Source organism: Gymnoscopelus braueri, assembly GCF_963280865.1.
Source record: "Gymnoscopelus braueri genome assembly, chromosome: 5".
NCBI classification, from domain to species: domain Eukaryota; kingdom Metazoa; phylum Chordata; class Actinopteri; order Myctophiformes; family Myctophidae; genus Gymnoscopelus; species Gymnoscopelus braueri.
Genome location: NC_137606.1, coordinates 44960197 through 44986123, shown reverse-complemented (window position 1 = coordinate 44986123; position 25927 = coordinate 44960197). Strand labels below are relative to the sequence as shown.

The window sequence follows — 25927 nt, the reverse complement described above, 5'->3', positions numbered from 1 at the left end:
GTTGGTCCTGCACCTATACTTCAGTGGATGTGCAAGCTTGTTTTTTTCTTCTTTTATAGTTTAAACCATTGTACAGCACCTGGGGGAGCAATTGGGGCTCAAGGACATTTCAACACTAAGCTGCAGCCAGGTAGAAGCTTCCCAAACAGCCGCTCTATCCCCAGTCAGGTGTCTGAGCCTTTCATCTTTCTCAACGGCCTTCTTTGCCCCTGCTCTTGTTTTTCTGTCTCATGTCCCTTCATCTCTCCCCCCCCCCCTCCCTTCCCCTCCCCCCCCCGCCCTTTTCATCTGATCTCACTTTCTTTGTCCTCTGTGTTGATTGACAGCACCAGCTGGGTGACCTAAGATGCTCCTATTAAAAACCGCACACACACGCACGCACGCACGTGCAATACACACACGCGCACGCACATACACACGAAACCATGGAGCGACGGTCTAAAGGCTTGCAGTAAATAATCAGATGATGTTGTGCATGCCGTTGTTGCAGCCTGCCACCGGTCGCATTCTTTGACCAGAGAGACCAGGTACCAGGTTAATGGAACTGACACTACTATGACCAAACCCTAATCCTAATCCTGAATGAAGGAACCTGTTTTTTTATTAATCAATTAAATCCCTGCAGTATTGTATTCCTTGTAGAAGAGCTGTTACAGCTGCAATCTGTAACTTTCATGTCCCACCTGAGATAGATTTTTTTTTTACCACTGAGCCACTGGAGCACACCTAAAATGAAATTGAATTTGTACCCTCAGGCAGTACCACTTGTCAATCGGTAGTGGTCATAACCTACCACATGATCTAAATGTCTCAATAGAAGAGCAGCGTGTTAGGCATATAGTATTATCCTAGTCTACCATACAGATTGGTCAAAATATTAATGTATTCACTAAAAAGGTTACGTAGGGGAGCTTTAATTCTTACTGGAAATGGCCTACTTTGACAAGGAAGTTACTAGAGCCAAGATAAGTTACAGGGTGCAAAATCATTTGATTGGTTATTATTATTAGTATTTCAGTAATAGTAGTAATTTAATTTATTATATAGTTAATGGTAATGGGTTGATTTCAATTTTTGATTTTGACTACAGAGTACTTTGCTACATTGCAGTATTGATACTTTTACTTATGTAAAACATTTCAGTACTTTTTCCACTACTGTCCTACTGTAGAGTACTGCACACAGCAGCAGGGGGAAACTCCCCTCAAACGGGCAGAAACCTCAAACAGAAACTGGCTGTAGGGGGGCAGGCAGCCATCTAGTTGGGTTGACAGAGAGCGAGAGAGGCGGGAGACACAGAGATGCACAGCGAAACCATAGAAACCTTCAATCTGTAGCCAGGGGGGTCCGCAATCACGCCTGTGAGACGAGAATTGTGCACTGATGGAGACCCCAGTGAATCAGGGGAAGTCCCGCTGGTCACAGGCAGCCCTACTGTAACTGCAGTAAGCTTTATCAAAAAGGAAAGTTTTCAGCTTACTGTTAAGCCATGAAGACCGGGAACACATCTGTGTAACCACTTAACCATTATTTTACACTTTGGCTATTCAAAAATAGCAGATCTACAAGCGCAGACTATGAGCTTGTAGATCTGCAAAAAAATATATAAATCATGAAAATGTGTGCAAATCTTTTAATATATATATTTTTAAAGCGAACATTTGTAACTCAAATCTTTGCCTCTGGGGAGTCCCTGTAACTACATATTTTGAGATGGGGGTCCGTGGCCAAATACGTATAATTTTGGGGGGCCTTGACATGAAAAAGTTTGAGAACCACTGATATTATAGCAACATAAGTGTTTCAGAAAACTGTTAGGATTTAGAAGACATTTGCCTCATGGAACAAAACTGGAATATGGTTCCACAGAAGAGGAAGCCAGTGGTGTAATACAGTAGGGTACAATGATCACTTTAAGAGATTATTACCTGACCATTAAAGGCCTCTCCAGACACATTTTAAAGTATGTGAAACTAATCTATGAATAATATTTAGTGTTTTCCATGGGTAATAAATTAATAAATAAATGCTCTTTTAAAAGGGGCTTGAAACTCATGTACTCTTTCTCCCTCATTACAGTTTTCCCACTATTGCTAAAACACTAAACCCCATTCTCTGAACCAAATGCTTAGTGGCCTAAATCTTTGTCAAATCAATCTCTCTTTTGGCAAAACCTTAGACAAAATTTGCATATCTCATCGACTCTTACTGCAACATTCTAAACACAATCTCACTCAATAAACACATTTAGCACTGTGATGCGTTTGTGTTACTAAACACGGGTGACAGAAGTTAAACACAACTACTGTTCATCACACGTTCTCAATCTTTACACCCAACATCTCGAAATGGTTCACACTTGTTTCTAATGATCTGATCAAACCGACTGGACAGAATAAAGTATAAGCAAGTACAGAGTGCACAGGTGACACAAATATTGATAACAATGAAACCCTTATACTGTACCAGGGAAAATCTCTTGTGGTGACATTGTCAAGGCTGGATCAGACACACTAGATGGGTCTTTCCCCATTGCCTGGCAAAGGGACAATATTGCATGTGATGTGGACGAAGTCCTCTGGCTGGACCCTTATTTTTAACTATGGGCTGGACCCATGCAGCACAAAGACGTGATGTTGAGAGAGAATTAATCTCTCTTTGACTTTGATTTTGCAGTTGCACAATATTTTCATGTGTAATTGTAATGTGCTTTTCATTATGTGTTTTCTTTGTTCTTCATTTGTATGCAAGTGCTGAGCATACAGACATTCAATATCGTATTACTTGCCATACTTACAGTATACATTATATTCAATGTAAGCTGTGATTTCTATATTTATACGATTCCGTAACTTCAAGCCTTGAATGTTGTGTTAAAACTTTGTTTAATGTAGTGTTTGATTAATGCTCTGTAGTGTTTCTATATTACTGTAAGTGGCTGTAATACATGGCTTGGTTGAATGCTTGATTCTGATTGGTCAATCACAGCATTCTGTTATTTATTGATAGGAATTTCTTTTCTATGAGGAACAGACCATTCTGGGCTCTTTGAGTGATGGGGTTTACAGTATACTACTGGTGAGAGTGCACAACGTGGTCCCCTGGAGCGAGCGTGGAAATGTATTGGCCCTCTCCATCATCAGAGTTGCCCACCCCTGGTGCTCAGTCAATAGACTGAGCACCAGGATCATTTCTCTCTGTGGTGCTTGATTTGTGCCCTCTCGAACATGGCAGCCAAGTAAACAAACGGTGTCATTTTACAGAGAAACAGTACACTAAATAATCTTTCGGAAAACGTTTGAGGTGAGAATTAAGCAATACAGCAACAGAATCTTCCTATTGGATCAACACTTCCTACAATAGTTTCCCAAGCCTGTCGTGTTACGCTGGATGGACCGATTGTCTTTGCTGTGATGAAATCCTTTTTAAATACATTTTGTGTCAAATTATTGATTTCTTTATAAACCTAGTGAACCCTAGTGTACTCTATTCTGGGTCGCTGTGACGTGACACGCTGTGAGCTTGTCGATCTGCTATTTTCTGCAAAGATATTTAATGTAGAGGCAAAAAAGGAGGGGGCCTTATAGTATATATCCCTGGGGAACTCCGATCAATAGGTGTATAGGGTTTAAGTGGTTAAGTGTAACAAACAAAATAATGAACAGCGAGGCAGTCATTTATTGAGAAAATACTCAATAATGTCTGCACAGCTGTTCATCATCCCTTACGTGTGTATGGTCTGAAAGCTTGTTTGCTTTAGATAAAATGATTTCGAGGTGATTGTTCAATTTTGACGGAAGAGTCAGGGGTTTTGTGAATGCAGTTTGAAGATTTGATTTTGTGTTTAAAGTTTTGAGAACATTTGAAGTGAAGTTTCAAGAAAGGTGTCTTAATAGCAACTATTCGATATTTTGGATACATGAATATACAAATATGTAAATATCATAGGCCTGGTTGCAGGTTTCAGCAAGTGACCAATTTTCATAGCGTCGCTGCCGGGCGCAAACTGCCTATCTCTGTTTGTCAACTTTTTTATTTTCTTTTTTTTTCTCTTTAAATTTTTATCCCGCGATTTTTGTAACCCATTTTTTTCACCCGGTGCCAATTTCCTAAGTGATCCTGGGCACTACACCAGCCCTACACCAGTATTACACCTGTCACCCCACAGTAGGGAGGCCAGGGCCGAGCTCATGCTTCCTTCAGGCATGAGAGCCAACTGACCTTCTTGTCACCTGACAGGGGGGAGTTTCCCTGGTTGGACGTAGCGCGTGGAAGGAACACGTTATTCCAACCAGTTCCCTTCCCCTCCATCAGGCGCCCCGGCTGTCATGGGGGAGGCGGTATAGTGACCAGGATTACTACATGTTTTTGTGAGGGTATTAACTACCCTAGGAGACACGGGGAGAACATGCAAACTCCACACAGAGTAGGCCCTTTCGCCAACCCCACCTAGGGTATGGGCGCTGATGACGCGGAGGAGAAGACACGCCCCCAGTGCCCACAGCGTCCCCGGCGGGAATCGAACCCAGGACCTTCTAGCTGTGAGGCGACAGCGCTACCGACTGCGCCACCGTGCCCCTTTTTTATTTTCTTTAATGCGATGCGAGAGTGCGGTCTAGCCACTCGGGACTCCTGAATCGCTGCCCTTCACACTCTCCTAGCATCAGGGTCTTGAGCTCTACAGTGTTGTTAGCTAAGCTGTCGCCTCGCAGTGCATCTACGCTTCTTGCCTTTTCCAATAGCACTGATCTTTAATAAATCAGTGCTATTGAACACCCTTTACGCCTGTGTGTGGTTTTTACAAATATTGAACTAATGAAAAGTATTAAAAAGTGCTACTGACTAAACCTCCTAACTCCATTGGATCCTCAAACTGTTGGTCAAACCACCTATCTCCAACTTCGTCATTCTAATCAATGATGGACATAACTACCGGTATCTCCATATTCACTGGTCAAAAACCTTCTAACTCCACTTGAGCTGGATTGGGGTAAAGTGATGATAATTGAAGGACACATGCAACTATCTGACAATGTATAAAGTCACCAAACCAACTTTGATGAGGCAGTATTGTGTTGTTTTAAAAACATGTTTTCATTTTCTGAAAAGTTAATATTTTGGACACAGTTGGTTTCTGCCCTACAGCAGAGATATTCTTCCATGATATGTGTGTGGGATTGGTGATATCAGCTGAGATTTTGAGGAAGTACAGAGAAGTTCCCCACCTCAGGGTGATGAATGTTAAAACTGCGCTCTGGTGACAAGTTATGCACATAACAATCTGTATAATCAAAGTCATGCTTCCAAGAGGAGTCAACTGTAGAAATATAAACATGTTTTTGAGTGGCAAGGGATTTTACGTGATTTGATAGGTGAGGAGAAGGATTTTAAATTCTATTCTGGGATTTTACAGGGAGCGAGTGCAGAGGAGATAATATCAGAATCAATTTACTGTCTCGTCACTAGGTTAGAGGTGATTAAGAGTGGGTCAAATATTTGTTTTGCTCTTTGTGCAAGATCTTACAGGAAGACTTAGAATACAGAAGAGAGAATAGAGAAAAAAAGGAATGCAGATCAAGTCAAATAACAGCAATCAAATATGGAATAAATATGTATTTTCGTAGTTCTTGTCAGTACATGTGTGCAGCAGAATTCTGGATCAGTTGAAGAGTCTTTTGAGACTTGCTGAGGCAGCCTGATAATAAGGAATTGCAATAATCCAGCCTTGAAATAACAAATGCGTGGACTCGTTTTCTGCATATTTCTGCAGGCTGTGCCAGATTTTTGCAATATTGTGAAAAAAGGCAGTGTTTGAAATGTGTTTTAGGTGGGAGCTAAAGGACAGATGAAAGATAACTCCCAGATTCCTTACAGTGGTGCTGGAGGCCAAGGTAATGCAATCCAGAGCAGCAATATCATTGAGCTTCAAATGGGTTTATTCTGGCCAACAAAATTACTTCAGCTTTGTCTGAGCTTACTAGAATAAAATTGCAGGTCATCCTGTCCTTAAGACATGATTGCATTTTAGTTAACTGATTGGTTTCATCTGGCTTCATTGATATTCATACAGTAATTGAGTATTGAGTCCATCTGCATAACTCTTGCTCATTGTTAGTCGCTCTGGATAAGAGTGGCTGCTAAATGCTTGTAAATCGTAACTATGAAAATGTATGGAGTGTTTCCTAATAATACCTAAAGGAAGCATATGTATGTATCGGTCCAAGCACAGAACCTTGAGGAATTCTGTGTCTAACTAGCCCTTGCATGCTTTTTTGCATACTTTTGGAGAGTACACAGTTACACAATGACGGGTAAATGTGGCACCCTGACCGCAACCATTTCATTATCATTGCTGTCAGGTGAAAATCTTGCATGTCTAAAACCATTACTTTTCAGGATAGGGACAAAAGGATCCAGTGTTCCAGGATCCAATGTAGTTATAGTTATTATTTAGTCACAAGCTCTTGTCACACGCTCTATTATAGTCACAAGGATTCTGCCCGACAGCGATGATATGAATGCATCCGTACCAACCAATCCCTTCAATGATGCTGTCCAAAGCATCTTTTTTTCATGAGAAAGCTTTCTCAGAGACTGGCTTATGGGGGAAAAGATTCAAAGCCAACTCCAGTGGAATGTCATCCTGATTGAGCCATGAGAGCAGAACCGTAGACTACTCTGTCATTCTTGCTTTTTCAAAAGTAGTTGTGTACAATACTTCATCAAAAAACAAGTGAAAGCTTAATAATGATAGGAAGTACTCTAAAAGCTACTCACTTACAGTAATGAGAGTATATACTTATAAGATGATTAGCCTAATTGCGATCAGATTTTCCGATAAAGGGCATACACTTGAAAAGATCAACTCTATACCATAAATTGTTAAGCTATAATAGGTCTCTGACGTTATCTGTTGTTAGAGTTGTAGATAAGAGGTAGATAATTAACCTTGGGAGCCCTCTGCATTGCTCTATGTGGTTCTGGTGCTGGTAAGTGCAGCTTTTATTGCAAAGATCTCTTACCTTCTATGGTAAGAGATCCGGACCTTGACACCAGTGTCCCATGCTATACCACTGGGCCAGGGGTCATCACCAGGCCAGCTTGTGGCAAACATTTTGGTCAATTTTTTTTTTGTTGCCATGGACATACAAAATGAGCTGACAATAATATTACTGGAAACACATTGAGCTATAGCCTTAAATGTATCAGTGCAGTCGTTCTCAAAGTGGGAGAACCTTGAGGGGGTTCCAAATGGACCCTTGTCTGTAACTCTGAGAGTGTACAATTGGAACCAAATGGACCCTTACAGGTCTGTAACTCTTGAGAGTGTACAAATGTACACTGAGTTATGGGGTCCTTGAAAATTTGATAACCAATGTACTAGTGCACTCCTAATGTGCCATATAGTGTCATAGTAAATCAGTGTAGAAAACCTGGAGACTGGCATTCAGTAATTGGGTCTCATGATCAAAATAAGAACAATATGTCCAGTGTATGGACATATTGATGAGCCCTGCACTGGGCAGTGATGGACAAGTACCACTCAAACCCAGTACTTGAGTCAAAGTATAGATACTCCTGCTCTGTCAAATTTGTACTTGAGTTAAAGTACTACTACCGGAGTACTCACTTTTAAAAATACTCAAGTATTCCAAAGTAAAAAATACTTTAAAAATACAATAAGAAATATCAATAATAGTGAAAATAGCAGAGCTACAAGCTCGTAGATCTCGTTAGGGCTTGTAGATCTGATATTTTCGTGTAGTGGAGTCAAAGGTACAATATTTTTTTATTAAAATGTAGCGTGAAAGAATCCAAGAGTACTCAAGTAAATGTACTTCATTACTGTCCACCACACTGCATGTGGATGTGGTCAGAGGTCTGTGGTCATATATATGCTATACCACTGGGCAGCAACGTAGTTTGCGATAAACCTTGTTTGTTTGTATTCTATGATAGTAGGTATAGTAACAAGACCAACACACTGTGCCTTTGAGTGTGTAGGCTAGTTTATTCATGCCTATATAGGCTTATATGCTGACCACATATCTCATTAAAGTATGTTCTAGTTGGCTACATGGACTAATGACTATAGTCAGGTGACAGTGACAGACAGCCCCCTGTGGAGCGTGTTTTGTTCAGTTGTGGCTTTTATGTACAGTATAGCAGCCTAGATACTGTAGGTTTTGCCTTCCACCACGTTCTCTCTTATCTACTGTAGATTCTAGGCTACTGTTCTCATCACTCCACCACAGCACTATAGTATCAGTTACACACTCTCTCTCAGCCAATCAGAGAGAGAGAGAGAGAGAGAAGAGAGAGAGAGAGAGAGAGAGAGAGAGAGAGAGAGAGAGAGAGAGAAGATGAAGAGAGAGAGAGAGAGAGAGAGAGAGAGAGAGAGAGAGTTGCCATATTTTGTGAGAGTAATATGCAAACAGGTCTAGGACAACAAGCCCAAAAAGACAGCAACTATTAGGCCACATGAGCACTTTTAAACCTATATGCATCGGCTATTTTCAAAAACTCTTGCAATACAATGTGGAATATTTTGAATAGTTTTTTGAAACATTCTAAAACACAAATGCACACAAAACATTTTTATGAAAATATTTGAGAACCACCGGTTTAAATAATAATAAAAAAAATGTGGAACAAGCCCCAAAAAAACCACAAACAACGCAACAACAACTACCAATATTTACAAGCAACTACAGAAAAACAAGCTCAAAGTCGCTTATAATAAGTAGACAGACATGGCAACAGTGGAGAGTGTGTGTAAGAGACAGTGTGAGAGAGAGAGAGAGAGAGAGAGAGAGAGAGAGAGAGAGAGAGAGAGAAGAGAGAGAGAGAGAGAGAGAGAGAGAGTAGGGAAGGAGAGAAGGGAAGGAGAGAGAGAAAGAGAGAGAGAGAGAGAGAGAAAGAAAGAAAGAGAGAGAGAGAGAGAGAGAGAGAGAGAGAGAGAGAGAGAGAGAGAGAGAGAGAGAGAATAGGGAAGGAGACAGAGAGAGAGAGAGAGAGAGAGAGAGAGAGTGTGTGTGTGTGTGTAAGAGAAAGCGAGAGGGAGCGAGAGAGAGAGAGAGAGAGAGGAGCACACACCCATCCAGTCTCTCCAGCACCCAGCCTCGACAGACAGACTTGTGTCTCCTCTCTCCACCGTGCAGCACCCACCCTGCTGTTCTGCTCCGTTCAACCCGGACAGACGCGCCGCACGTCAGGATGCGCGATGGGACAAGCCTGCGGACACGCGCTGCTCTGCCGTAGCCAGGCTCCTCCGTCCTCAGAGATGTAAGTGTCTGTTGCTGCTGCTGTCAAGTGTCTGTGTGTTCCTGACTGTACGCGTGCCGGGTGTTTGATGTGTGCTTTTTATTACACACACACACACACACACACACACACACACACACACACACACACACACGTGTTTTATGTGTGTTTTTGAATGTGTGTGTCACTCTCTCTCTCTCTCACTCTCACACACTCACACATAATAAATATTGTTTGGTGTGAGTGAGGATGCGGGCTTGTTGTCACTGTATACTTGTTGTGTTGTGGTGCTGGGTGCACATTGGAGCCTTGTAGTCTGTCTGGTGGTGGTGATGGTGGTGACATAGAGGGGACATGGTGGGATCACACAGGGTGACACAGTGACACACTCCCTTTGCCAAGCATTAGTCCCTGCTTGAAATGCCCACACAGCACAATAAATAAACAGATACATTCTGTGTTCACTTAAGTTCTTTAGCTGTGAGAGTAGACAAATGGAACCAAATGGACTGCACTGAGTGGTAGTCAGTTCCAAGTGGAGAAATTAACTAAGGGGTTTTACTGTGCTGACAGTTAAAGTGGAAAGTGATTGAAAGCAGCACAATACTCAACACCCCACGCTTAGTTTGAACAGATTTCCTGTCAAATGACTCATGTCAAGGACCCTCAGATTATATATATATGTATTTGGCCACAGACCCTGATCTGTAAGGATTTTGTGCCATGGACCCCCATAAGAGAAGAATTATGTTAACTTAAAAGTCTTAAATTATTCAAAATGTTTCTGAATGTTTCAAGAATTTCAGAATATAGCAGATCTACAAGCTCACAACATAGCACATCTCGAGGCGTTGTGAGCTTCTAGATCTGCTATTTTCAAATATCTGAAGTATAATATAATTCTAAAGTGGTTCAACTGAGTTTGATACTGTAATTTATATATCATTTTCCTCGGGAACCCCTTCAAGGACCCTCTTGGGTGTCCTCGGACCCCACTTTGAGAACCACAGAGATAGGATGTTGATGCTGATTGCTGATGAAGTTCTATGATGTCACCACCGTGAGCATTCTTTACAGCGCTATATCGGTAGCGATGACCCAGCCATGACATCACCAACTTGACATCACTATCTCTATTAGGCAATTTGAAACAGCAACGATTCCAGCAGCAAATGTGTAACCAGACATCGGGGAAATAAAAACGTCAATAGCTACAAATAGATTTCTGATTTCATTCATTAATCAGTCTGTGCAGGCAGAAATAGTACACCATTAGCCTATAGACTGCTGTCTCTGATAGCCAGAAGCGTCGAATTGCAATATGTCTTTTTCCCCCCCCCCAGTAAAACTGTGGATCTGACGCTTTGCCTCATAATGTAAACAATTACAGAAGATCTAACAGTAGGCTATATAAGGACAGCCATGCTTTAGTCGCACGATCCTAACCTTTTCCTGCCTCCCAAACTGTTTAATTATTCAAGCGATTATGAAGGAACAGAATGGTTTGTTAAGCGGGCCAAGTTGTATTCAGGCTTTCTCCTCACTGTTGCTCTGTTCTTGGAACCACCGACTGCATGTTGTTAGAGTACTACTTAGAGTTGTTAGAGTACTACTTAGAGTTGTTAGAGTACTACTTAGTGCGTTAAACCCATTAAGACCTGGGGCCCATTCTACAAATGGCTTTCTAAATCAGTAGTTCTCAAACTTTTTTGTGCCAAGGACCACCACATTATATATATTATACCATGGCTGCGGGACCCCCCCCCCCCCATCTGAAAATGTTTTGTGCCGGGGACCCTCCCAGAAGAGAAAATTCAAAACACTTTCAAGATTTTTCCAAAAAATGTCCAACGATAGCCGATGTACAGTACAACCTTGCAGCGTGGCACAAAGTGACGCGCTGTGAGCTTGTAGATCTGCTATTTCTTAATAGCCAACGCCAATCTAAAATGACACAGATGCTTTGCTTTTCCTTGCTTGTTCAGAGCATGTCTATTTTAAAAAGAAATCAATCGATTGTGTTTTTTTCTGACTTTTCTTTTACATTATATTTTTTATGTTTGTTATGTATTTTTATTTCATGTTATCATAAAATATTTGTGTTTTGCCATTTATTTGGGGGCCCACTTGCAATATCCTCACGGTCCAGCAGTGGGCTCCAGCCCTCAGGTGAGAATCCCTGCCTTAGTGCTGTACCCGCCACAGTCAGAGTACGGTACTTAGTGCAGAACCCACTGTCAGAGTAGCCTACTAATCCATTAAGACCCGGAATGCATCTGTGTCATTTTAAGATTTATTTAGCTATTCAAAAATAGCAGATATACATGCTCATAGTGCGGCACCGAGAGTGCACTATGAGCTTGTATATCTGCTATTTTTGAATAGCCAAATAAATGTAAAATGACACAGATGCGTTCCCGGATTCAATGGGTTAATGCTGTATCCGTTATCAGAGTACTTAAGAGATAGATCAGATAGATAAGATAGACACACCATTTTGAGAGCTATTTCTGTGAGGATTTCCCCATTACCCCCTTTCTGACATAATTATATGTTTCAAATTTCTTGGTAGAATTAATGGATGCATGAATGAATGAGCGCTCGGGTGGCACAGTGATAAAGTGCCTGCCCACCAACCGCGGAAGTCATGTGTTCGAATCCCCCGCGGTGCATCCGGCTTTGTCGAGAGTCTACACGAACAAAATTGGCCCGTGTTTGAGGCCAGTGGCCAGTGTTCCCTTTCGATGGAGGGAAGCCGGGCAGGGAGGGTGATAATTGTCACAGCAGGCTGGGGGGGCGGCACCTGTCAACTGTTAAGTGTTGGGCGGGAGGAGTTGGACGAAGGCTCTACGTCCTCCCGGTGGAGGCTCCTCACTGGCAGGTGAGTCAGTCGGATACAACAGCAGTGACAACACACAGCAATGTGTGTGGGGAGGAATCAATTGGCATACCGTAACTAAATTGGGCAGAAAAATGAATGAGTGAATATTCTTTTGTGATTGAATAACAAGTAAATCAGTTCATCATCCAATACACTGTAGTAGGTTATTGTTTGCAGTGACTTGGGTACAACTCATTACATTACAGTAACTTTTCTGATGAAGTTCATGCAGTTCAGAGTTCAGAGACGAGTGTTGACATGAGGTCCACAATTGTGTGGCAAAAAGATTCAGTTAATTCAGTTAATTAGCCGTGACCAGAACATGTAGAAACATCCAAACGGTTCACACACACATCATTCTGAACTTTGTATTTATTTATTAAACATCTTAACCTGAAGGCATTGCTTGTAATCCAATCATATGAGCTGACACGCCCCCCCCCTCTCTCACAATACAGTAGCTGCTAGCGTTATGTCTGGAACATATCAGGATAGATTGTGATCTTTGTTTTGCCCTGCACTTCATGTGAACTGTGTTATGCCACCGCAGGGGGGACTGACCTTTTGTTTTCCACAGGCTTTGTGGTGAAAGTTGATCATCTTTGGCTCACCCAGGTTCAACACAGGGTCCAGGATACCATCACAAATAATCATTTACAGCCTAACCGCTGTAAACCTGGGTGGGGACCCCCGAATACTGCTGGTACTGTACACGCCTACGCACTAGCCCTATCATGATAAATATTTAAAAAAAGTTTGACCAAATAACTCTATGATATTGTGAAGATAATATCGTATTGTGATAATAACTTAATATGTGATAATAACACAAATTTGCAGAAACAGCCGACCCACAAGCTCACACGTTCTGAAAACATAAAATAAGGCTTTTAAGTGATTGAAACCAGTAAAACAACACGTATATCACAATATATGTCACAATATTATGATATACAAAATACCAGTTGATATCTAGTCTCATATCAGTATCATTATAATATCTATACATTGTATATTGTACATTGTAATTGTCATTGTACAATGTACAATGTACAATGTACATTGCACATACATTGCGTACATTGCAGAACTGAAAGCAAATACTATGTCTGGACTGTCGGTCGGTCGGTCTGAAATTGAAGTCTGGACTGGGATTGAGAACCAGTTTCATTGACACTAATAAGGAAACCAGTTTTGCAGACACCATGACATTACACAGAATCTTCTCCTGGGGATATGAGTGTCTGCTTCGGAACGGACAGAGAGAACCCTATCCCACTACAATACATGAACATCATTACAGGGGCTTTCGTATGGTGTCAAATCATTACTGAAAGTTGGGATATTTCATTACAGGAGTGTTAAGAAAAGTGCAGTTTTCATTATATTTGATCCTTTGGGTTCCTCTTGTTCTTCTCTGTTTGAATATGGCTGCTAGCTTTATGATTAGCTTTATTGGCGCGGTCGGCGTGGTCCGCTTCCTGATAGTGCTGCTAGAGATGACATTACACATTAGAGGCTCAGTTGCCTGGAGTTTAGATATTAGATGGAGGGAGAGAGAGAGAGAGAGAGAGAGAGAGAAAGAGAGAGAGCTTGAATATTTGTCTGTCTGTGAGTGAGTGACAGACAGACAGACAGACAACATGGTCAGTAATAACTGATGAGAAGGGTCACCGGTGCATCAGATAGCTCCAGTGCTTTTGATCCTTGTGTGTGTGTGTGTGTGTGTGTGTGTGCGTGTGCGTGTGTGATAGAGAGACAGAGATAGGGAGAGATAATGGGCTATTTTCATACTCAATACACCATATCTGGGCAGCATCATCTTGCTGTGAATCGGAAGCCAATAGGCTTGTCCCTTGTGATTTGTGTGATGTGTGTGTGTGTGTGTGTGTGTGAGAGACGCGGTGTGCAGTCTGTCTGTGCACAAGCTTCCGTGTGTGCGACTGTGCCGTGACTCTGATAAGTGGGTTCAATGTGAAAAATATGTCATTTTATTGGATTGGCGCCAAGAAGTCAGCTCCCCTATCCTCCTCTCTCACACACACACACACACACACACACACACACACACACACACACACACACACACACACACACACACACACACACACACACACACACACACACACACACACACACACACACACACACACATACACACGGCAGAATTGTAACCTGACTCTGTTGATGAGTGAGTGGGCGTGAGTGTCTGCATGTGAATGCATGCGTGTGCGTGTGTGTGTGTGTGTGTGTGTGTGTGTGTGTGTGTGTGTGTATTGGTGAGGATGCTGAGGTTGCACTGTGTTATCATCTCTAATGGGGTCATCAATACTAAAATATTCACAGAGAGAGAGCGAGAGAGAGCGAGAGAGAGATGGAAAGAGGAGGCATAATTGCAAAAAGTGTGTGTGTGTGTGCACGTGCATGTGTGTGTGCGTGTGTGCGTGTGCGTGTGTGTGTGCTTGGGTAAAACATTTGCTTATAGTGACAGAATGACTCAAAGCTATCTCCTATTCACAGTCACCCATCTGCACATTACACACTCTGCCTAAAGAGTCACTCTGATCACACACACACACACACACACACACACACACACACACACACACACACACACACACACACACACACACACACACACACACACACACACACACACACACACACACACACACACACACACACACACACAGACGCGCGCGTGCGCGTCTTGCCAAAAAGCACACACATTATTGTTCACGCACAATTGAGCTAACAGTTAAGTACACACATTGACACATACACTTAAAGATGTTCAAACAGCCTGGCTGTCAAATGATACACATATGAATCATTTACACCCACATGTACAGTTGGGCAATAATACAGTATACCATGTCATACTACCGGCATCAGTCTATACATACGTTTTGTGTGTATGTCGATTAGGGCATTCACGAGACTACTGAATTTGAATGGTCATACTGACTACTAATACAAAGTAGTCGACTAGTTCTGGAGATATATCATATTTTCTTCATACGTTAACCCTTAACCATTCTCATAAATAAAAAAACGTCTCAGATATAACCAGTGAAGGGTTAAATAATGTAGATGGGTCAAACCTGGGTGTGTGTGTGTAGTGCATCTGTGTCATTTTAGATTTCTTTGGCTATTAAAAAATAGCAGATCTACAAGCTCATAGCACTCGCCGCGCTATGAGCTTGTAGATCTGCTATTATAATTTTTTTGAACATTTGTGCAAATCTTTGAATAATATGAATATATATATTTTTTTAAAGGGACATTTTTAACTCAAATCTTTGAATAATATGAACATATATATTTTTTTAAAGGGACATTTTTAACTCAAATCTTTGCTTCATGGAGATTGGAGATTCTACAAATATCTTCTAGATCCTAACAAAAAAAACAACCTTTGTTCATATATCAGTGGTTCTCAAACTTTTGCCATGTTAAGGACCCCCACAATGATATGTATTTGGCCGCGGACTATTTTTTTAATAGCCAAAGAAATCTGAAATGACACGGATGCCCTCCCCGCTCTTAATGGGTTAAGAGAACAAATTGTTTCAGGGCTCACAGCTGTCTGTCTGTCTGTCTGTCTGTCTGTCTGTCTGTCTGTCTGTCTGTCTGTCTGGGATGTTGATAATTAACTGTTAACCGACAATAACAATATATTAGCATCCCTAATATCATCATTTGTTCATCACATAGACGTATAGCATTATTGCAAGGAGAAATCTGATCAACATTACTGTCAATGAGGTTCTACTGTCATATTCTGGTGGTGAATAAAATGGCTGTTCTACGGGGAGGATTTCCCAACGGTGTGGTGATGGAGTTGCTGAGAACGCAGCAGGTGCAGCTGGCTGCCTCGGCCCTTATCGGTAACGATATTCTTTGGAACCCCCCCCCCCTCCTAACTCGCCATCTGCAACAGTTTGACATGTTGATTTGTTTCTGCAGCGCAGTCGCTCATGGTGACATGTTTATATATACTGTGTGTGTGTGTGTGTGTGTGTGTGTGTGTGTTGGAAAACCAGATTGAAAAAGGAGTGCTCGTTTTCTTCGAGTTCACCACCGAGTGCCGTGCTATGAGCTTGTAGATCTGCTATTTTTGAAAAATCTTGAACATTTGTGCAAATCTTTGAATATATATTTTTTAAAGCAAACATTTGTAAAATATTTTGTTCCAGTGACCTCCAGAAGCTAAGATTTGAGTTACAAATGTTCGCTTTAAAAATATATATATTCAAAGATTTGCACACATTTTCACGATTTTTCAAAGAAAATAGCAGATCTATGTAGATCTGCTATTTTTGAATAGCCAAAGTATAAAATAATGGTTATAGCTAAAATCTAAAGTGACACAGATGCGTTCCCGGATTGGATGGGTTAACATCTCTGTGTGAAAGAGCTTCCATGCATCTTATCTTCTGCACCATGTATGTGCATTTTTGTTATTGTGGTGTCCAAGCAAGAATAGCAAAGCTTTGAAATGTGGTCCCTTGTAAAGGTCACATCCCACAGACCATATTTGGAAGAGGCTTATATTTAGTGCGAGGGCTAGAATTGCACTTGGCGTGAGCTTTAAAGAGCCGGTCCCGGTGTTTTTGAAACATACACAATTACACAGACGACTCGTCTGTCTTCAGCCTCATTATGCTCAGTTCAGGTCACATTTGTTTGTGTTAAAATGGGATTTCAAATCCTTTTTCATATCAAGGTCCATTATTTATTCGGCATTTGAACCACGGACCACCATTTGATGAGATTTTTGCCTCCCAGACCCAAGACTTAGAATATTTTGTAATCGTTGGATGAGATTTTGTCCACAATGTCATGCTGTATTGATGTTGGTACCATAGGAGAGATTAACAGGCAAACGTTGATCAAATTAACAATTCTTTAATTAAGTAATGCAGATGTTTAACAATAATTGAACTCTTGAAAATGAAACCACGCTCTCAGAGTTAAAGATCTATAAGGGTCCATTTGGTTACAAACTCTTCCATCATTTAGCTGGGGACCACCTGAAACCGCCTGAAGGACCACTGGTTGAGAACCATTGTGTTAGAGGAGTGAATCAAATTGCTACGTGCCCGATTCTCTAGTGGAGAGCACAAAAGCAACAGTTAACCACTTGAACCCCAGCATCCCTATTCTGTTCGTTCCGACGTACAAGCTCACAATAGCTTAGAGAGTGAGAGAGAGAGAGATAGAACAGACTTTTTTTGAGTGCTCTGCAACCAAACAAGGCCACTGGCCACGACAATATCCCCTCCAGATTTCTCAGCGACGCAGCCGCCTCTATTTGCTCCAGTCATTGCCCACATAACAAATCTCTCCATCAGTCACTGTCAAGTCCCACACGATTTCAAACTTGCGAGAGTAACCCCCTCTGTACAAAAAAAAAGGAAGCAAATTAGACCGCCCTGTTTCCATTCTATGTTCCATCTCGAAGGTTACAGAGAGGTTAGTATATGATCAGTATCTCGCAGAAAGAAAACTCATTTCAGAACATTGTCTTTATTTGTCTCGATGAATTGAATTTGTACTGTAGGACCACAATGGAAACAAGCTTTTTGTGTTATCTTTTCTTTCTTTCTTTTTTTGGGGGATTTATTTCTGGGTTTTTATGCCTTTATTGATTGCGAACGCAGCGGAAGGAGGCGCGCCTCCGCGCGCCTCCGCGCAAGTGGAGCTTACTATGAAACCGTGCTCGGCTTGTGTGTGTGCGTCTCCGTGTGTCTGTGTGCGTGCACTGCCTCAGCCCTGTGTGCAGCCAAGTAAATGTCCAATATAGACGTACCATACATCAAATGAAAGGCCTTTGAAAACTGAACACACCTGACAAGGTTGCGTTTAAGCCCGCCCCTTCCCCCGGAAGCCACGCCCCGGAGAAGGTTCCTAAAAACTCCCCATTGAAACCCCATGTTAAATGAAAAGTGCCCGAATCGCTCCGAAACTTTTTCTACCCCCCCTAAGTGGGGGTCTACGAACAAATACTTCGGGCTCGGATTTTGGCTCCGCCCCCCGGAAGTGGGTGAAACAGCCACTTCAAACACTTTGTTGAATTGTTCAAAAACATTCAAAGTTTTTTTTTTGTGAATTTGTATTTTTCTAAGATGCTCCTTTTAACGCAGATTTTTATTTTATTTTTTATATATTTTTTTATTGGTTACTTTTTTTTAAATGATTTCTTTTCATTATCATTTATTTTTGTTGGCGTTCGCTTCCCGCGTTCGCGCGTCTTACTTGTAGGACAGTAGACTGACAGGAAAAGGGGAGAGAGATTAGGGAGTGACACGCAGCAAAGGTCGTCGGGATCAGGACTCAGATCGGGACTCAAACCCGCGACCCGCTGTCAGGCTGGCATTGCAGCCTTAGGGTGCCTGGACTGCCACGCCGCGGCCCAGGCGTGTTATCTTTTTAGCATTATTGTATAACTGTACTTTTTGCAAACTGTTGATAAAGTATTCAATCAATCAATTGTCCATTGAAGAGAGTGTCTGTTGCCAGACATGGTGATATCTCAGAGACAAATGTGTCAAAACGCATCAGAGAGTGATGTAAACAAAGAGTGGAGATCCAGGCGACATAATGACCGTTCCAGCAGTGTACAGTATAGGGCGTGGTCTAACGCTCAGCGCTCCAAGTGGAGCCGCATGGAGTTATTAGTATAACACAATCTCATCCGCAGAGAACTTTGACTTCTTTTGAAGTACGCTGCCAGCTTAAACGTCTGCAGCACCTAGGAACTGAACGAGTAAAGTATATTTTGACACGAGCCTCACTTTGTATAGTTGCTGCAGGATTTCACAGTGAAGTTGGTAGGGATAGACACTGTGAAGGGATAGACACTCTTCAGAGTTACAAAAGGATTCATTTACACAGAGGGTTTTACTGTGTATTGATGCAACCACATGAATGGGTTTATATGTGCGCTCATGATTTTGAGTGTGTCGTGTACACGTATGCCTTTTGTTTTCGGTCATTGGTGCCTGTGTGTGTGTGTGTGTGTGTGTGTGTGTGTGTGTGTGTGTGTGTGTGTGTGTGTGTGTGTGTGTGTGTGTGTGTGTGTGTGTGTGAGAGAGCTTGCAGGTGTCACACGGAAGTAAGCCTGACAGCTCCCATGGTTCTGAGCTTCGGCTCCAGCAGTTTGTGTAAGCCTTGTTATCTCCATGGATGTGTGTGTGTGTGTACCACTACACTATACTGTATATTATCTTAACATTCTTATATTATACCATTATATACTGCATACACTTTATTGTTGTACTATATTATATTATCATATACTATCTTACACTATTACATTTGCTACTATTGTTATTGTTACTACTTGTATCTCTTTCTGTCTCTCCTCTGTCTCTCCCTCTCTCTCTCTTCTTTCCCCCCGACACGGTCGAGGCAGAAGGCCCCCACCCTAGAGCCTAGGGTCTGCCTGACGTTTCTTCCAGTTAAGGGGGAGTTTTTCGTTGCCACTGTCGCAAAATTGCTTGCTCAGGGTGGGACTGTTGGGTCTCTTCTCTACATGTAAAGTGTCTTGAGACAACTTGTTGTGATTTGACACTTTAGTAAAATTGAAGTGTGTGTGTGTGTGTGTGTGTGTGTGTGTGTGTGTGTGTGTGTGTGTGTGTGTGTGTGTGTGTGTGCGTGTGCGTGCGTGCGTGTTCCTTTGGGAGGTGGGGGTGGTATTGCTGTTTTTCGGACACAGCTCTTGAGCTTAATGAGAAAACGGTATCAAGTAGCTCTCTTTGGATGATTTTCTTAAGATGAAGGAGGTGTGTGTGTAATCTGTGTATGTTATACTGTTTAGTATGTATGTGCGTGCGTGCGCGCGCTCACACTCACGAGAAGCAGATGTCCACAGCTATACACACCAGGAAGATGCTTCAAAGTGAGGGCTTTAGATTAGAATAGTTAACAGGTTAGAATGTGGCAGGTTAGCTGAAGCCGTCGTTTTGCATTGTAAATGTGTGTCTGCCAAGGATTAGCGTCTCTGTCGTATGGAGTTTAATCTGAATGCCCTATGGGAAATATGAGTGGGAATTTTCAAAACCACTGCCAAATGTATTTGAAATTTAAATGTAATTAAACACTTGAACCCTCTAGACTTAGTAAACTGGAATTGGCTCTGTATTTGGACCGCTTTTCCCCCCCGTCTACTCTACACCAAATCTCTTCGCCATAAATAGCTCATGTACTTTGTCACTTTTTGTTTGCTAATGTTCCACCCAGAATATGGAAACCAGAAAAGCCATTTTAGATTTGAGCTATATTGTTGAAAAGGATGAGGCTGCGCAACTCTTAGCCACGATGCAAAAGTTTATTAAAAGCAACATTTTGACAATGTAGTCTTCCTCGGGGTAGATTTGAGCTATATACTGTATATTTCCAAATAGTATCCCTACCTCAAAAAGCCGCCTGGTTCCTTTTAAATGCCCGGGGTCTGACACCATTTTGCGTATTAAACGCCCTGTCCAGGAGATGCTAGGTTTTGTATTAGAACTATTTTGTGCAGTATGTAACGGAAATTCAATTTATTTTATTCCTGTTTAATTATTGATTACTATTATTGAATTATTATTCATTCATTATTCATCTAATTTGAGTACTACTGTTAAACTGTGTGACTGGAATTCAGAATTCTTCTAATTATTTCTACACATTGTTATGATTACGTCTGAATGGAGCGTGTAGCAGGGAACGTAAACAAAGAAGATAAGGAGCCATCTGCGTATAGTGTTTACTGGGAGAGGAGAACTGCTTAGCCAAAATACTGTACCGGGGCTGTATGGTTACATTTGTATCCTTGGGCTTAACCTTTCATCCCCCTGGAACTCTGTATTTAGTTTTCACCAACACTGGGTTCGGTGTCAGACTCCCGTTGCCTCGCTGTCCGTTTTCTTTTAGTACCTTGTCTATTCTCATTTCTATACATTACTCATATCATCTTTTCATGATATTTTTGTCATCTGTTGTATCAAATAGTCCACCTCACCGAGGAAATATTTAATTTCCACAACACAGCATGTTCACAGTACTTTTAACACCATTGTCTGGCTAATGAATGCTGCTTTCAGAGTGCTACTAATGGCTACTGATGACACATTGCAACAGAGCTGCACCTAGGGTCTTTAGTATTGGCCTATATTAGCATTCCAGTTACAAAAAAAACACACAACCGGTACAGTTTTGATGTACTGTACTTTCATGTCACAGAACAAAACGGTACAGCTCGTGATATTTTTGGCACTTAAAAAATAATAACTAGTCCATACCCGGGGATGTGTACACTCAAAATATTTGCAGACTGTTAGTTATGTGTGTGTGGGCAAGGCTTGTGTTCCTATGAGTCGATGTCAGCCTGGTGACAGTTACAACACACACACACACACACACACACACACACACACACACACACACACACACACACACACACACACACACACACACACACACACACACACACACACACACACAAGGCAGCTTCACACGTTGTGATTCACAGAGAGAAGTTTTTGTCCGCAGCTGTGAGGAAGGTCGGACGGTCCCCGAGCGAATGGTCCGCGGGAGTCCGCGGACCCCCAGCAAATGCTTCGCGGGGGTCCACGGAGCCGGCGCTGTGCTCCGTTATGCTACCCGGGGATGTGCGCTCTCTCCCCCACAGCCATGAGAAGTTGATGTTTAAGCTGTTTGAGCTATGTGTGCTAAATAACACAACCTGGATTGGAACATTGCACGTGTGAATGTGCGTGCTAGTGCTCTGAAGATGATATCCAAAGCGCCCTCCTGCATATAAAGCGCAGTGTGTGTGGACACGGGGCATTAATGAAAGTCCTTTTTAACCCATTAAGGCCTGAGTCCGATTCTTAAAAAGTTTTCTAAATCCTAACAGATTTTTGAAAAAAATATATAAAATATTTTTTCACGATTTTTCAAAAATAGCAGATCTACAAGCTCGTAGCGCGGCACTCGGTGCCGCGCTATGAGCTTGTATATCTGCTATTTTTGAATAGCCTAAAGAAATCTAAAAGTGACACAGATGCGTCCCAGGTATTAATGGGTTAAGACTGCTGCGTGTGGCAGTGGCCATGGTCGGCACTCGGCAGCCGTAACTTGACGCATGTGTATTTTGATATCCCATAGCTTGCGGAGCTGTAACCACGGCGACGACAGATCCCAAGCATCCCATAGCCTGAACGCAGAATCGCCGCCGTTACACAAAAACGCTAATAAACGGCTTACATTTTGGGAATGTGAAAAACGGGCGTTGCACTTCCGTGCATATGCTAATGGTCAATGCCCGTGTGCAAGTTCACATCAGTTGGTCAAGCCACTGATGAGAGAACCCTGCTGAACAGGTTTTGATGACAGCATTCCGATGACAGAATTCCTTGATGACAGAGGTTCCCTGTGATGACCGAGGTTTGCTTAATTATAGTAGGATAACCGTATTCATAGTTTACACAAGGGTTTTGGTCTGCACTCCACATTTATGCTAAGTTTAAATATGAAAAACTGTCACATTATCCAACTCTACTGTATAAAGGTTAGTCTTGATACAGTTTGACTTATGGTGCCTAGTTGATATTCTGTAGTATGACAGCACAAAGCGCAAATCTACAAGCTCCCAACTCATCGCAATGCATTTTCGGCATGGGACACACAAGTATAAATCAGACTTGAGTCCCTGTTTTGTTTTTGTTTTTACACTGGGGTTAACCTGTCCAGCCTGTGTGTACAACAAAAACAACTGAATGGATATAGCGCTCAAGTTCTAAACATGCGAGTAAACAGCTGAGTAGCTTGTGTTTCAAAGGCATTTGCTTCTCATTTGCCTCTCTGCTGGACTCCTGTGTTTATTTTAGGCTGTTAGACAGGTGGTAAGTTCAGAGGGTTGCGGAGCAGAGAACAGTGAGGGGTACAGTCACAGAATGGGGCAAATCATAGCGCACACAGTAGGGGTGGTTATAATTTATTTATTATTTGAAGAAAAAAAAAACGTATTATCCGCACACCATCTTGTATGCTTCCCACAGTGTATTCATTAAACCAGTGATTCTCAACTTGTGGGCCAGGGCCCACGAGTTTTAACTTGACTCTCTCATCCAGCACCTGTCGAAATACACTAGGATGTGCGTGCATTATCCTTGGAACTGGTTATCATTTTATACACAGGGGAAACTTCAAACATCATACAAACGGAGGTGGGAATGCCCTGCTTGAACTTGGGTTCACAAAATAACGAGAGACGGTATCCATAATTTCTGTCTTAACTCTTTCAGTGCCAAGAGTATTTTCATAAAGTACTCCCAAACTGCCAGGAATTTGCGTTTTTTTTATTTTTAAATTTTGTAATTTTTCATTCAAATAAACGATCTGATTGGGGTTTTAAACCCATAATACAGTTCTACCAGTAGAGAGCAACAAATCGACACATTGATGATCTCGCTGGCTCACTCGCCCCCTCCCAAACAGGCTCACGTCATATCCGGTCAGAACCGGATGTTGACATTTTCGATAAACGTTGATCGGGCTAAATTACGATGCGATACACGACTACGATGACTGATCGTCACCCAGACCAAAGAGAGTAGACGTGGACCTCTCCGTTCGCTTTTTATACCGTGTGAAAAACCGTGACTTTCCCTATTCTGGCCGAAAATCACCGGAGAAAAACAACGTGACCCGGAAATGAATTTTTTTTTTTACATCCGGCTCCGGGTGAGTCTGATGTAGTCAGGAAGCGAAAGTGATCATGAAAAATATACAGAATAGCGCGACCACAGTCAAAAGTAAAAACTCGGGATTTCTCGTGCTGGCACTGAGGGTACTCGGGAAAAACTCGGGATATGTCGGGGCGTGGCACTGAGAGAGTTAAAGGGGAATTTTGGACCACGGTTTTCTTATCTTTTCTGTGATGTTATGATATCTTAGGATGAATGGTACAGTAGAAACATTTCATAACTCCATCCCGGGTCCGCCAAAGCTTAAAACGTGCGCCAATAGGCCTTGCGCTAGATCGCATATTTTAATAGCTTTTTTGTCTTTTTTTTGGGTGACATAGTTGACATAGTCATAGTGACAGAACACTATGCAAAAAATAAAAAGAAACGGGTCTCGCTAGACCAGATTGAAATCTCGAGATTTCAATCTCGTCTAGCGAGACTTATTAAATTAGATTATTAAAGAGTTATGACATTTTTCTACTGTACCATTCATCCTAAGATATCATAACATCATAGAAAAGATAAGAAAACCGTGGTCCAAAATTCCCCTCAAGGAGCTCAATCAATGATTCAGTCTTTTTATCGAAAGATAACAGCGCCAAGGATAAATAATAGCAACTTGTCCATTCGAAGGTCTCAAGGGGGCCATAACATCCCAGATGTACTGTATATCTACAATATATTATTTATCATTCAATGCCTGATTCTCTTTGTTATGGGTATATTATAGTGGAACAAAAATTAAGACACTTGGGATTGGCTGGAAGGAAGAGTCCTTGCAGAATATAAATCAATTAAAATCACTCTGAGACCATCCTTTTAGCCTTCTCTTGTGATATACAGTAGCCACAATTCTTCATACAAAGAAAGCTTTGCCTTTTTTTCCAATTTGACAGTTATTTGAACAACTATATTTGGCCGTGTCAAAAGCGCTGCATAGGACATGTAGTACATAATCATTTCATTTACTCTGTAAAATAACATTGAATGCTGCACAATTATTACATAATCGCCTTATCGTAATTATTTGAGATAATCGCAGTTATTTTGCATAATCGTCAGAATGTTTCCAGTATAAATTCAACTTGTTAAAAAATTGCAAAAATGACTGATCTAGAGGCCTGTATCCAAAGCGTACATTTTATTATTGGTACCAGTCATTATCAGCTATTTCTGTGTATAATTAGGTTATTTGTCATATCTCACATTGGTTTGCAAAGCCTAAAAGACAAACAGAAATGTAATTTTGACTTAAGTTCCAAAGTTCAATGCCAAAAACACAATTAAATTGTTAGTCACAGCTATTTGAACGTCAACTAATCATCAACATCAAAATGTCACAATCGTGACAGCCCTATATGAATGCCGCATTGAGATGTTCCGCACAAAAGGGTCTTTGCAGTCAGGAGGGCGACATACCAAAGCCTATACCGCTTTGTGCTATAACCGCGCCCCGCTTCTGTGATGAACTACCAAACACCTGGCCCGCTTCTGTGACGCACGCGGAACTGCCTCTCGCCTACGACAACTGCGGACAATTTTCTGGGCCGGTCGTCTTTTACCGCGACGGAGAGCACCGCCTAAAGCGAACTTGAGCCACGAGAGGCACAGCCGAGCGAGCTAAAGGGAACGAGTCGCCGTGCCGAACGCTTGCGAAGTTCACTTGAGCCGACTCAGCGCCGTCCGAGTTATGTACCGATAGGCACAGCATCGTAAATTATGTTTTGGGGGCGAGCGTTTGCCCCAAACTGCCACTCAAAGTGGCTACTGACCAATCACAGCGCCTCCTTGCACAAGCGGTTTAGGCTTTGGGATGACGCGTCAGGAGGTCATTGACACATATCTCAGAGATGTTGCCAGTGAGGGGTGGGGTGGTGGAAAGTAACTAAGTACATTTACTCAAGTACTGTACTAATTTTGAGGTATTTGTACTTTACTTGAGTATTTCCAATTTCCAATACTTTTACTTCTACTCCACTACATCTCAGAGGCAAATATTGTACTTTTACTCCACTACAATTACTTGAAAACTTGAGTTACT

The 25927-nt window shown here is 41.8% G+C and overlaps 1 protein-coding gene across 1 annotated transcript in view; it reads left to right on the top strand.

Moving 5' to 3' along the window:
• The first annotated feature begins 9160 nt into the window (after nt 1–9160).
• Nucleotides 9161–25927, top strand: part of pde2a (phosphodiesterase 2A) — a 310101-nt gene continuing 293334 nt past the window's right edge. The window contains 1 exon segment of the mRNA XM_080429666.1: nt 9161–9285. Within this exon segment, the coding sequence (XP_080285792.1) occupies nt 9224–9285 (62 nt within the window). The 5' untranslated portion in view covers nt 9161–9223.